The following is a 12,972-nucleotide window of genomic DNA, read 5'->3' on the forward strand; positions in this document are numbered from 1 at the left end:
TCCTTTCTAGACAGCTTGACACCTTCACAGCTTCATGGGGGTTAGCTCAGTAGAGCACCTTTTAGTTCCCTGTCACCCATCCCTACTTTGCTGGCAAAGAACATGACTTCATCTTTCAGGTGAGACCTGCCTTCAGCCACCCCTTAAATAAGTGTTTGCTATTATCTTTTATAGGCTGAACAGTTTTGTTTCATTAGCAGTTAAATGTGTCTTAAAGCAGGTTGGAACAATTAGTAACTTTCTCACTAGCCTACTTAATATCCCAAGTGTATATTATTATACCTGGTCAAAAAGGTCTAAATTGTTTAATTGAAGGCTTTTTTGTTTACTTTTTAAAAACTCTAATTTTTTAGTTAACATACGGTAAAATTGACCTTTTTTGGAGTGTACAGTCCTGTGAACTTTAACACATGTATAGATTTATGTAATAACCACCACAATTAGCATACAGTTCTATCATCTCAGAAAAACTTCCACAGGCTGTCCCTTTTTAGTCTTCCCAACCTTAACCTCTGGCAACCATTGATCTGTTCTCCATCATTATAGTTTTGTCTTCTTCAGAATTTCATATAAATGGAATCATTCAATATGTAACCTTTTCTGAGACAGTTTTCTTTCATTAGGCATAATACCTTAGAGCTGTGTAATGCCATGTAGCAATAGTTTGTTCCCTTTTAAATTGCTACATAGTGTTCCATTTTTATGGATTTACCGCATTTTATTTCCAGTTTTTGGCAATTATGAACAGAGCTGCTATAAACATTTATGTATAGGTTTTTGTGTGAACAAAAGTTTTCATTTTTCTATGATAAATTCCAAGTTGTGGGATTGCTGGGTCATATGGTAAGCGTATGTTTTAAGTTCATAAGAAACTGTCAAACTGTTTTCCAGAATGGCAGTACCATTTTGCATCCCCTCCAGTGGTGTATGAGAGTTCCATTTGCTCTGCATCCTCCCCAGCACTTGGTGTTTTAGCCACTCTAATAGGTGTGTAGCAGTATCTTACTGTGGTTTTAATTTGTATTTCTCTAATGCCTAATGTAGTTGAGCATCTTTTAAATATGCTTATTTATTATCCTTATACCTTTTTGGTAAAGTATCCATTTTAATCTTTTGCCTGTTTTAAAAAATTGGGTTGGTTTGTTTTAACTGTTGTGTTTTTTTTTTTTTTTTTTTTTTTTTTTTGCGGTACGCGGGCCTCTCACTGTTGCGGAGCACAGGCTCCGGACGCGCAGGCTCAGCCGCTCCGCGGCGTGTGGGATCTTCCCGGACCGGGGCACGAACCCGTGTCCCCAGCATTGGCAGGCAGACTCTCAACCACTGTGCCACCAGGGAAGCCCTAACTGTTGTGTTTTTAAGAGTTCTTTAGGGCTTCCCTGGTGGCGCAGTGGTTGACAGTCCACCTGCTGATGCAGGGGACGGGGGTTCGTGCCCCGGTCCGGGAGGATCCCACATGCCGCGGAGCGGCTGGGCCCGTGAGCCGTGGCCGCTGGGCCTGCGCGTCCGGAGCCTGTGCTCCACAACGGGAGAGGCCGTGACCGTGAGAGGCCCACGTACCGCAAAGAGTTCTTTATATGTTCTGAATACATAACATGTCCTTTGTTGATATGTGATTTGCAAATATCCCAGTCTCTGTAACTTGTCTTTTCATTTTCTTAGTAGTGTTTTTCATAGCACAAAAGTTTGTACTTTTTATGAAAAAAAAAGTACAGTTTTATCATTTTTTTCTTTTGTGGGTTGTGCCTTTGGTATAATGTCTAAGAATTCTGCCTAACCCCAGGTCATGAAGGTTTTCTCCTATATTTTCTTCTAAAAGTTTTATAGTTGTATGTTTTACATTTAGATCTATGATCCATTTTGAGTTAATAGGTGTGAAATTTAGGTCAAGGTTCTTTTTTTTTTTTGGCATATGGATGTCCAGGTGTGATGTGCATTGAGTTGTTCGTACTATTACCTAATTATCCTTCTAATGTTTGTGGTGATATCCCCTCTTTCATTCCTAATAATTGGTAATTCGTATTGTTTCTGTTTTATCGTCTGGTCAGAGGTTCATCAATTTTATTGGTCTTTTCAAAGAACCAGGTTTTGGTTTCATTGACTTGATATATTTTTTTGTTTTTAATTTAATTGATTTCTGGATTTTTAAAAATTATTATTATTTGCTTTTTTTTTTAGTTCTTTTAGGTTTATTTTGCTATTTTTCTAGTATTGGTTTTTGTTTTTTTTTTTTTGCTGCACCGCACAGCTCACGGGATCTTAGTTCCCCGACCAGGGTTGACCACGGATGACCTGGATTGAACCCGTACCCTCAGCAGTGAAAGCTTGGAGTCCTAACCACTGGACTGCCAGGGAATTCCCTCTAGTTTCTTAAAGTAGAACCGTACATTGTCAGATTGTTGACACGTTTCTTCTGTTCTTATACAAGCATTTAATGCTGTATGTTTCACACTAAGCACTGCTTTAGTGTATAACTCAGATTTTGATGTGTGTTTATGTTTTTGTTCACTGTATTTACGAATTTCCCTTGATATTTCCTCTTTTACCCATGGATTATTTCGGAATGTATTGTTTAATTTCCAAGTACACAGAGAGTTTTACAGTTACCTTTTTGTTACTGATTTCTAGTTTAATTCCCTTATAGTCAGAGACCATATTTTGTATAATTTCCATTCGTTTAAATTTATTAATGTTTTTTTTGGCTGCGTGGCTTGCGGAATCTCAGTTCCCCAACCAGAGATTGAACCCTGGCCATGGCAGTGAAAGCACCGACCCTTAACCACTGGACCGCCTGGGAATTTCCCTTTTTTTTTTTAATGGCCCAAGACATGGTCTATCTTGGTGAATGTTCTGTAATTGAGAAGAATGTATATTCTGTTGTTGTTGGTTGGGGTGTTCTATAGATATTGGTTAGATCCAGTTAGTTGACAGTGGCATTCATGTCTTTTACACCTTTGCTGATACTCTGTCTATAGTTGTATTCTTAGAAAGCATGTTGAAGTCTCTAACTATAATTGAGTGGTGGTTTATTTTTCCTTTCATATCCGTCAATTTTTGCCTCATGTATGTTTTAGCACTACTGTCAAATATGTTTGCAATTAGGATTGTTGTATTTTCTTGGCGAATTCACCCTTTATCAAGGGTGAATTCGCCTGCCTGGCTGTTACTGCCATTGCTTTTCTGCCACAGCAAGCACCGTTGCAGTATTGCCTAGGGGCACGGGTGGAGTGAAGGACAAAACTAAACAAAAGAGAGCCTTTTCCTCCACTGTCGTTTATATTTCTTTCCCTGCTCCTTGGACCAGAAAGAGAGGGTTTTTCTTAGAGTTCCTTCTCTGTACCCAGCGAGCACTTCTGGGGTTTGGGCTGCCCTTGGGTACAAGCCCTTGGGTACAAGCTGGGCAATACTGGAGGAAAATGATAGATTTTAGTCTGCTTGCTGTCATTTATTTTTCAGAGTCCTCAGGTAGCTGTGGCATGCATTTTGTCGAGGATTTTAGTTGCATTCAGAGGAGAGAGAGGCAGGAGTCTCCATGGAGTGTTGTTTATACCCATCTTCACTGGAACTAGAACTTTTTGTTTAGTTTTGATCTTAGAATATATTCTGAAATATACTAAATATAAACTAAATTCTGTACTATGTAAATAAACTTTTGTTTTTCATTCATACCTATGTGGACAAAAAAAAAATGTTGCCTGCCATTTCAGTAAACAAAGAGCGTTTCCAGCCATCAAGCCATCAGCCACTGTTGCCCCTGCAGCCCCTCAGTGGTGCACCCTGAAGGGAATTCAGGATGGAGAAAAACAGGATACCAGCCCTCAGTAGTTAAGATGCATATCAAAGGAATGATTTCAGTAAACCTAGACTCTTGCATTTTCCCATACATAGAAAAGCACTAAAATCATTAACTTAAGATGTTGTTTTTTGTGATTAACATCTTTTTTTTTTTCTTTTTACGGTACGCTGGCCTCTCACTGTTGTGGCCTCTCCGGTTCCGGAGCACTCTGGACACACAGGTTCAGCGGCCATGGCTCACGGGCCCAGCCGCTCCTCGGCATGTGGGATCTTCCCAGACCAGGGCACGAACCCGTGTCCCCTGCGTCGGCAGGCGGACTCTCAACCACTGTGCCACCAGGGAAGCCCCTGTTGAGGCTTTTTGACTTTTGAAAAGCTTTTGGTTATGAACAATTTCTAATACACATGAAAATAGAGAATAATATAATATACCATCATGTATTTATCGTATACCTTCATCAGTGATCAATATTTTGCCCATTTTGTTGCATATTTTTCTCTCCTATTTTCCTTCCTCAATATTTTTTCCCCCGGGAGTATTTTCTTTTTTTAATATTTATTTATTTATTGCTGCATTGAATCTTAGTTGCAGCACTTGGGATCTTCATCGCGGCATGCGGGATCCTTCTTTGCGTGCGGGCTCTTTGTTGCAGTGCTTGGGCTTCTCTCTAGTTGTGGCACACGGGCTTAGATCCTCGACCAGGGATCAAACGTGCGTCCCCTGCATTGGAAGGCGGATTCTTAAACCCTGGACCACCAGGGAAGTTCCTCCCTCGGGAGTAGTTTAAAACAAATCCTAGCAATCATATTATTTCATGTATATATAATGTTTATTTATTTATTAAAAAAATTTTTTTTTTTTGGCCTCACCGCACGGCATGTGGGATCTTATGTCCCCCTGCATTGGAAGTGCTGAGTCTTAACCACTGGACTACTGGGGAAGTCCAATATAATGTTTATTTTTGAAGTATTGGGAAGAACTCTTGGAGTTTTAATACCAGGTTCAGGTGCTAGCTCTGTCAGCTACCGCCTTTGTGACGTTAAGCAAGTTGAATAGTTGCTCTAAGACCAAGTTTCATCAAAGGCAAAGTGGGGATAATGATTTTCTGCCCTTCAAAATGATCTAAGGAACAAATGAGATGATGAAGATAATAAATGTAGAAGTGCTTTGTAAACTACAAACGCTAGACCCTTGAATAGTTCTTTTAAAAAGTAACAAAACAGGGGCTTCCCTGGTGGCGCAGTGGTTAAGAATCTCTCTGCCAGTGTAAGGGACACGGGTTCGAGCCCTGGTCCGGGAAGATCCCACACGCCGCGGAGCAACTAAGCTCGTGCGCCACAACTACTGAGCTCTGCACTCTAGAGCCCACGAGCCACAACTACTGTAGCCCACGTGTTTAGAGCCCATGCTCTGCAACAAGAGAAGCCACCTCAATGAGAAGCTCGCACACTGCAACAAAGAGTGGCCCCTGCTCACCCCAACTAGAGAAAGCCTGCAGGCAGCAACGAAGACCCAACACAGCCAAAAATAAATAAATAAAATAAATTTATTAAAAAAAAAAGTAACAAAACAGCCTTATACAGGTAGTTTTGCATAGTTTAGGACACACAATCTTAAGAGGGCCAATATACCAGAGCATATCAGTACCTAGGGAACTTTTCTAAATTCCTAATGTACTATCCCTACCTTGAGGATTGATACCATAGTGAACTGATTGGAGTGGGACATCCTCCTGGTATATTAGATTAGAACAACATTGAAAATCATTGGTTTAGGATTCCACAGCTAGTATGTACTGAAGGTGATTGTAATGATTATCTAATTCTATCATTTTTCTTAACTTTGAGGTATAATATGTATAAAATAAAATGCAACTGTTTTAAGTATACAGTTTGGTGAATTTCAAGAAGTGCATATATCCATTTCTATCACCCCAGAAGATTTCCTTGCATCCCAGTCCAGTCCCTGTCTTTATCCTCTCAGGTAATCATTGATCTCTTTGCCATCACTGTAGGTGAGACTTGTCTTTCTTAGAGTTTCATATAAGTGAAATCATACAACATGTACTCTCTTGTTCTTGTTTCTTTTGCTCAGCAGAATGTTTTTGAGACTCTTGTATGTTGTGTATTGGTTCTGTTTTATTCTGAGAAGTATTCTTTTATAGGGGTATACTGATTATGATTCACCTGTTTATGGACATTTGGGTTGTTTCCAGTTTGTGGCAATTATAAATGAAGCTTCTTTGAACATTTGTGTACATGTCTTGGTGAGAATATATATTTTCATTTCTCTTGGGTAAATACGGAGTGGATTTGCTGAATCATATGCCAAGTGTATATTTAACGTTATATGAAGTTGCCAAACTGTTTTCCAAAGTATTTGAACCATTTTACATTCCCATGAGCAGCCTGTGAAAGTTCATTTGTTCTATATTTTTGCCTACAATTTTAGCCATTCTAATGGTGTGGAGTGATATCTCTTTATAGTTTAATTTGCATTTCCCTGCTGACTGATGATGTTAGCATCTTTTCATGTGCTTACAGCCATTCATATACCTTCTTTTGAGAAGTGTCTATTCAAATCTTTTCCCCATTTTTAAGTAAGATTGTTTTATTTTTGAGTTGTAGAGCTATATATTCTAAATACAAGTCCTTTGTAGGATAGGAATTGTATTATTTCTCTTTCTGTGGCTTGCCTTATTTTTATAATGACATCTTTTGAAGGGTAAAAGTTAAAATTTTTTATAAAATGCGAGTTATTAATTATTTCTTTTGTATTTTTTGCTTGTGTATGAAATGATTGCTTAAACTTACATTTCCAAAGATTTCCTTCTGTGTCCCATTTTGAGTTAATTTTTGTATATTGTGTGAGGTTAGGGTCCAGGGTTAATTTTTTTCTTCTCATGTAGATATCCAGTTGTGCCAGCACCATTTGTTGAAAGACTATCCTTCCTCCTATTGAATAACCTTGGCCCCTTTGTTGAAAATCAGTTGAACATATTTGTGTAGGTCTATTCCTAAACTTACTGTTTCGCTCCATTGTTCTCTGTCTGTCCTTAAATTAAGTTCCACAGTGTCTGGATTACTGTAGCTTTGTAGTATTTCTTGAAATTAGGTAGTGCAAATTCTCCACCTGTGGGGTTTTTTTTTTCGTAATTGTTTTGTCTATTATAGGTCCTCTGTTATTATTATTACTTTTAAAAATATTCATGAGAATATGACACCAGTAGTCTTTTGGACAAAAATTTGTCAGCTGCCATTTCAGTAAACAAAGGATGTTGTAGCTGTGAAACCATCAGCCACTGCAGCTGTCCCGCATGGTGCACCTTGAGGGGAATTCGGGATGGAGAAAAACAGGATACGGGCCCTAGATAGTTAAGATGCATATCAAAGGAATGATTTGAGTCAGCCCAGACTCTTGCATCTTCCCATACATAGAAAAGCACTAAAATCATTACCTTGAGATGTCTGTTTTTGTGATGTTCAACTACATGTTTTTTTTTTCCACAACAAAACCTCCTATATATCCTGGCTTCTCCCTTACTTCTTTGGAAGAGCTATCTGAGATGCTGTATCCTGGGCATCAGTAATGCCCTGAATAAAACATAGTTCTCAGCTCTTAGGTTGTGCGTTTTTTTCAGTTGACAGTTTTGTATGCTGAGATCAGTTTATTATTTTTTTCCTCGTCACATTTTCAAAGAGTACCTAGGATACTGAGATGATTATGCTTCTTGGAAAGGTGTTTAAATCTGATATTTGGTCTTTTCTCCTAAACTTTCATTTTGTTGAATTGAGCTTTAATTATGATCATATTCAGTATTTCTCTGATACTTTGTTGAGCTTTGTTGAGTTTAACAACAGTTGAGCAGAAAATATCTGTCTTCTTAAAGGTTAGGCATAGGCCTTTCCTTAATTTAAGGATTGCCTAAAGATTTGGGTTGAGTTAGTTCCTAAGATAGTTTGATATTAGTGATAGGCTTTACGTCATTGGTGTATTTTATGTCTTATTTTGCTTTAGTTAATACTTAACATTTTTATTTGTGTTCTTTCCAGAGGTTTAATGAATTGAGGGGTTTGTATGTAATAGCTTTGCTGGAACTTTGTGTTACTGGACTCAGCAAGTCTTAAATTCTTAAAAATCAGAAATATGTGTGGGAAGTTGTGTGAATGGTTTTGGTAGTAAAAAATGTGAACGTCTTTATTTAATGTCTTTCCATATCCAGAGGATGCCAGCCCCCATCAGATTGCGGGAGCTGATCCGGACCATCCGGACAGCCCGAACCCAAGCCGAAGAACGAGAAATGATCCAGAAAGAATGTGCTGCAATTCGGTCATCTTTTAGAGAAGAAGACAATACATACCGGTGTCGGAATGTGGCAAAATTACTATATATGCACATGCTGGGCTACCCTGCTCACTTTGGACAGGTAGGCTGGGCTGAGACCACATCTAGCAAGGGTACTCTTATTTTAATGTCAATAGGTCAGGGATTGTTAGTCTTTCCTGTTGGGGAGGACAGGCTATTTTTGATGTCCTTGTAGTCTGATTATTGTGGACTGAGGGTAGAATTGAGAGAGAAAGCTGCAGACCTGGGAAGGCATGATATTACCATCAGTTCCTTTCCATTGGGAATCTCTCATTATGTGGATTAGGGTATGTTTTAATGGTGGCAGTGAGTTTAAAGATTGACCGGGATTAACCAGTAGATTGTGATTGTTCTGACAGAGGGCCTGGACTATAATGAGTATACATTTAAGAAAAGTTTGCTAAATGTTTTCTTATTTCCTCAGTGCAGTGATATTATGAGGAACACTCCAACAGATGTTTTTAAGTAAAAGAAATTAGGTGGTTGCCAAGTAATAGGATTTAAGGATTTTGTCCTAATTACCTCATTCCTTGATAGCTATAACCACTGTACAGGTCTGCCTCTTGATTTGCTCCCACATACAAACACATACAGCCAGTCTGGGCATGATATTCTTGGTGATAAGTGCTTTCTTCTTTCCACGTTTGTATGTGGTAAGGGAGATTGAGTCACAGAGAAGGGTATAGTGGGTTGCTCTTTAATTCTTATGAATGCTATTAAATTTTATTTCACTTAAGAATTTAATTATATGCTAAGTAGTCTTTTTATGGAAAAGACTGCAAAATCAGAAGAAGCAATGTGCAATATTAGGTACAAGTAGAAAAAAATACTACCCATATTTGCATTATTCAGAGATAATGTTGTTAATGTTTTGATGTATTTATCAGGAAAGATGGTCATCAGTTTATCTTCTGTTCAGCTCATTAACTTCAGTGGAAGGAAATTCCCTCACCCTTAGGTTAAAACAAAAAAGTAATGGGATTGGGCTTCCCTGGTGGCGCAGTGGTTGAGAGTCCGCCTGCCGATGCAGGGGACACGGATTCGTGCCCCGGTCTGGGAGAATCCCACATGCCGCGGAGCGGCTGGGCCCGTGAGCCATGGCCGCTGAGCCTGTGTGTCCGGAGCAAAAGTAATGGGATTGAATCTTACCAGGCTGACCTGGGTTACTTTTATGCTCATTTTGGGGCAGGAAATGAGATCAGCCTCTCTAGAAATACATGGTTGAGAGTGGGAGAGCATTAATTCCCCAAAGGAAAATTGAGGCGTTAATATCAGAGGAAAGGACCAGATACTAGGCAGTCAAAAACAACAGCTGTCTTCTATAAATAAACGTCATATGCTTTTACTATATCAGAAATGGATCTAGGTGTGGTTATGCATGTAGTATGTGACATAATTAGTATAAAGCAAGTAGATATTCATATATTCTTTTTGGTTGATTTTAAGTAGACTCATTAAGTTAGATAGTCAAGTGAAGGGAAGACTCCTGATCCTTCCACTCAGAGTGTACTGCTGTTAACATCATGGAAACAGTAGATTTATATACTCCAAAGGGTGTACTTTATTTATTTATTTATTTACTGATTTTTGTGATACGAGGGCCTCTCACTGTTGTGGCCTCTCCCGTTGCAGAGCACAGGCTCCGGACGCGCAGGCTCAGCGGCCATGGCTTACAAGCCCAGCCGCTCCGCGGCATGTGGGATCTTCACAGACCGGGGCACGAACCTGTATCCCCTGCGTTGGCAGGTGGACTCTCAACCACTGCGCCACCAGGGAAACCCCAAAGGGTGTACTTTAAAGACAAACTCTTGAATTTAAAATCATAGGATAGACTTTGGTGATATTTCATTTTGTAAAGGAGCTTTCTCTATATATCTCTAAGATTTATTTTTATAACATGTTTAAATAAAACTGCTTTTCAGGTCTGTCTAGGTGTTTTGGAACTTAATTAGATAAAACATTTAAGTCTTAGGCGGAGAGTGTTCACACTCAAGGAAAGTTTTGATACAAAAAAAATAAAGATTTTTCTGAGTGGTAATAGGAATCATAATTTTAAGGCCCTCATTCTGTTTGGATAAGGGAATAAGGGAATTCAGACATTCCCTCTGAATAAGTCACGGCCCTATCCGTATCAGTAATTTGGTGCCCTACCCATTGGAATTGCCTTTATTATGTACCCATAAAAAGGTTCCTATCAAGATTCTCTCTCCTGCATATATGAATCACAGTGTCATTTTCATTTAATTATGTGTAAAAACAGCCAGCCTTTAATTACATGTTATTTGTTAGATGTGCACTGTTCATTATGATAGCCACTAGTTGTGTAGCCAGTGGTCTTTGGAAATGTGGCTAGTTCAACTGAGGTGAATATTAAAGGAAAATAAATTTTGGGTGGGTACTTGATGCAGTTATTGGAAAACTTTTAAATATGTTTTAAAACTTGGGTATGTGAATCTATTTATCAGTTGTGAGTTTTATGAAATCTAAATACAGTTCACATATTTCTGATGGATATGTAGTGTACAAATTAAGATGTGCTGTAAGTGTAAAATACATACTGTATTTAGAAGCCTTAGTACAAAAGAAAGATGTAAAATAGCTAACAATTTATATGCTGATTATATGTTGAAATGATATTTTAGATATATTGGGCTGAATAAAATGTATTATTAAAGCTAATTTCACCTGTTTCTTTTTCACTGCAGTATCTAACATGATACTGTACAACAGAAATTAAATATGAGCCAGATGTATAATTTAAAAATTTCTAATAACCATATTTTAAGAGTCTTATTTAAATTTTGCAATAAAACCCATGAGGTAGATAGTATCCTCATAGTACAGATGAGGAAACTGAAATTTAGAGTTTAAGTGACTTGTTTAAACTGAAATTTAGAGTTTAGTGTTTAGAAATTTAGAGTTTAGACTTAAGTGACTCAACCTTGTATAACTCTAAAACCTATTCATTCTTTGTGTTTAGTTTAAATCTATAAATAGCTATTTGTATTAAGTTAATTATTTTAGCCCTGCCTTGCAGGAAAAAGGATTTGAGATGGCCTATGTTACCAGCATCTATTTAAAAGGGAAAAAGAATAGTAGAAGGTAAGAGTTAGGAGAAGGAAGAATTCAGAACACAAGGCCTGTGTAGTTGCTGTTAGGGAGGCAGCTCAGGCAAGAAAAAAAAGATTCAGTTATGTGGTTGTTATTACTAGAATTTAAGAGCACAGCTGCGGGAACCAGACTGCCTCGATGTGAATTGGCTTTGTTACTTAGCTCTCTGTGTGGTTTTGAGCAAGAACCTATTAACCTTTCTTGTTTCCTCATATGTAAAACGGGGATATTCATGATACTACTTTATAGGGTTATTCTAAAGGTTAAGTAAATTAATAAATGTTAAACATTTATGTTTTGTTCTTAAAAAACTGTCAGACATTACCAATTTTACCATTTCCTAAGGGACAGCAAACAAAATTTAGGAAAAGTACTGAATTCTAAAAGGGATGTTCTTTCGTGGGTCTTTTATTTAGGGCTCTTTTAGTAATGTAAGAGACAGTATCCTCAACATTTTTACAGCAAAAGCAATGATAGATTTCCTGTAGGGTGTGTAACCTTTCACGTGTCTGGCTTAAACACAACCCAGAAATAAAGTTGAATATCTGAAGAAGTGGGTAGATTGCAGGAGTAGAAAATGGTGACTCAGGGCCCAAATTCTTCACAGATGTATTTTGTTTGTCCTGCACAGTACTTAAAATTGTTTTGAGTTTGCTGCCTATGTATAAAAATCAAAGAACTTCTCATGGAAATCTGGATTTCTAGTTTCTCTGGGAAAGTCAGAGGATTTGGCAACACTGGATCCACATTTTCACATGGTAGTAGTAGGCTAGGGACCTTCTCCAGGCTGGGCATGCATTCTGTTTCTCCCCAGTTCCATCCTGGCCTGCTGTACCCAATTACCTGTCTGCAGTAGTCTTCCTCTCCATCAATATAGTATAGTATAGCATTTCACTTCCTTAGGTTCTCTAATAAAGTTTTACAGTATTCTCCATAAGGTCTTACACATCTTTGGTGAAACTTATTGCTAGGTTCCTTGGAGCTCTTGTTCCTATTGGAAATAGCATTCTTTAAATTTTTTAATAATTATGTTGTAGGTATATAGAAATATAATTGATTTTTGTCTATTTATCTGCCTAGCAACATTACTTAGTTCTAAGAGTCCCTGTGGACTCTGTTGTTTCCATAATGGTCAACAATACTGTCTGCAAATGATGGCAGTTCCCTTCCCTTTCCATCCTTAAACATTTTCTTATTTCCTTATTATACTGTACATGTAGAACAATATTGAAAAGAAGAGGTGATAGTAGGCATCCTTGCCTTGAGCACACTTAAGCTCAGATTGTGGTCTCCAAATACCCTTTTATTCTAAAAGGGTCAGGCCCATTAGAAAGATGGCTGATCCCAAATCTGGGGCAGGAAATGTACAAAATAAGCTTGGACTGTTGTACTGCACCAGAAGTCAAGAAAAACTACAGAGGTCATTTTAAAAGGATATGGTAGGGCTTCCCTGGTGGCGCAGTGGTTGAGAGTCCGCCTGCCGATGCAGGGGACACGGGTTCGTGCCCCGGTCCGGGAAGATCCCACATGCCGCGGAGCGGCTGGGCCCATGAGCCATGGCCACTGAGCCATGGCCGCTGAGCCTGCGCGTCCGGAGCCTGTGCTCCGCAACGGGAGAGGCCACAGCAGTGAGAGGCCCGTGTACCACAAAAAAAAAAAAAAAAAAAAAAAGGATATGGTAGCCACAAGAGGAGGCTGTCATG

At 38.6% G+C, this 12,972-nt stretch overlaps 1 protein-coding gene across 2 annotated transcripts in view; it reads left to right on the forward strand.

Annotated features, from left to right (window-relative positions):
* Positions 1 to 12,972, forward strand: part of AP1G1 (adaptor related protein complex 1 subunit gamma 1) — an 81,462-nt gene that overhangs the window by 18,039 nt on the left and 50,451 nt on the right. For both annotated transcript variants that reach the window (XM_024735588.1, XM_024735589.1), the window contains exon 2: positions 8,016 to 8,219. In XM_024735588.1, coding sequence (XP_024591356.1) covers positions 8,019 to 8,219 — 201 coding nt within the window. In that variant the 5' untranslated portion in view covers positions 8,016 to 8,018. The remainder of the gene's footprint in view (positions 1 to 8,015; positions 8,220 to 12,972) is intronic.

Source organism: Neophocaena asiaeorientalis, unplaced genomic scaffold (genome assembly GCF_003031525.2).
Source record: "Neophocaena asiaeorientalis asiaeorientalis breed wild unplaced genomic scaffold, Neophocaena_asiaeorientalis_V1.1 scaffold40, whole genome shotgun sequence".
Classification (NCBI taxonomy): Eukaryota; Metazoa; Chordata; class Mammalia; order Artiodactyla; family Phocoenidae; genus Neophocaena; species Neophocaena asiaeorientalis.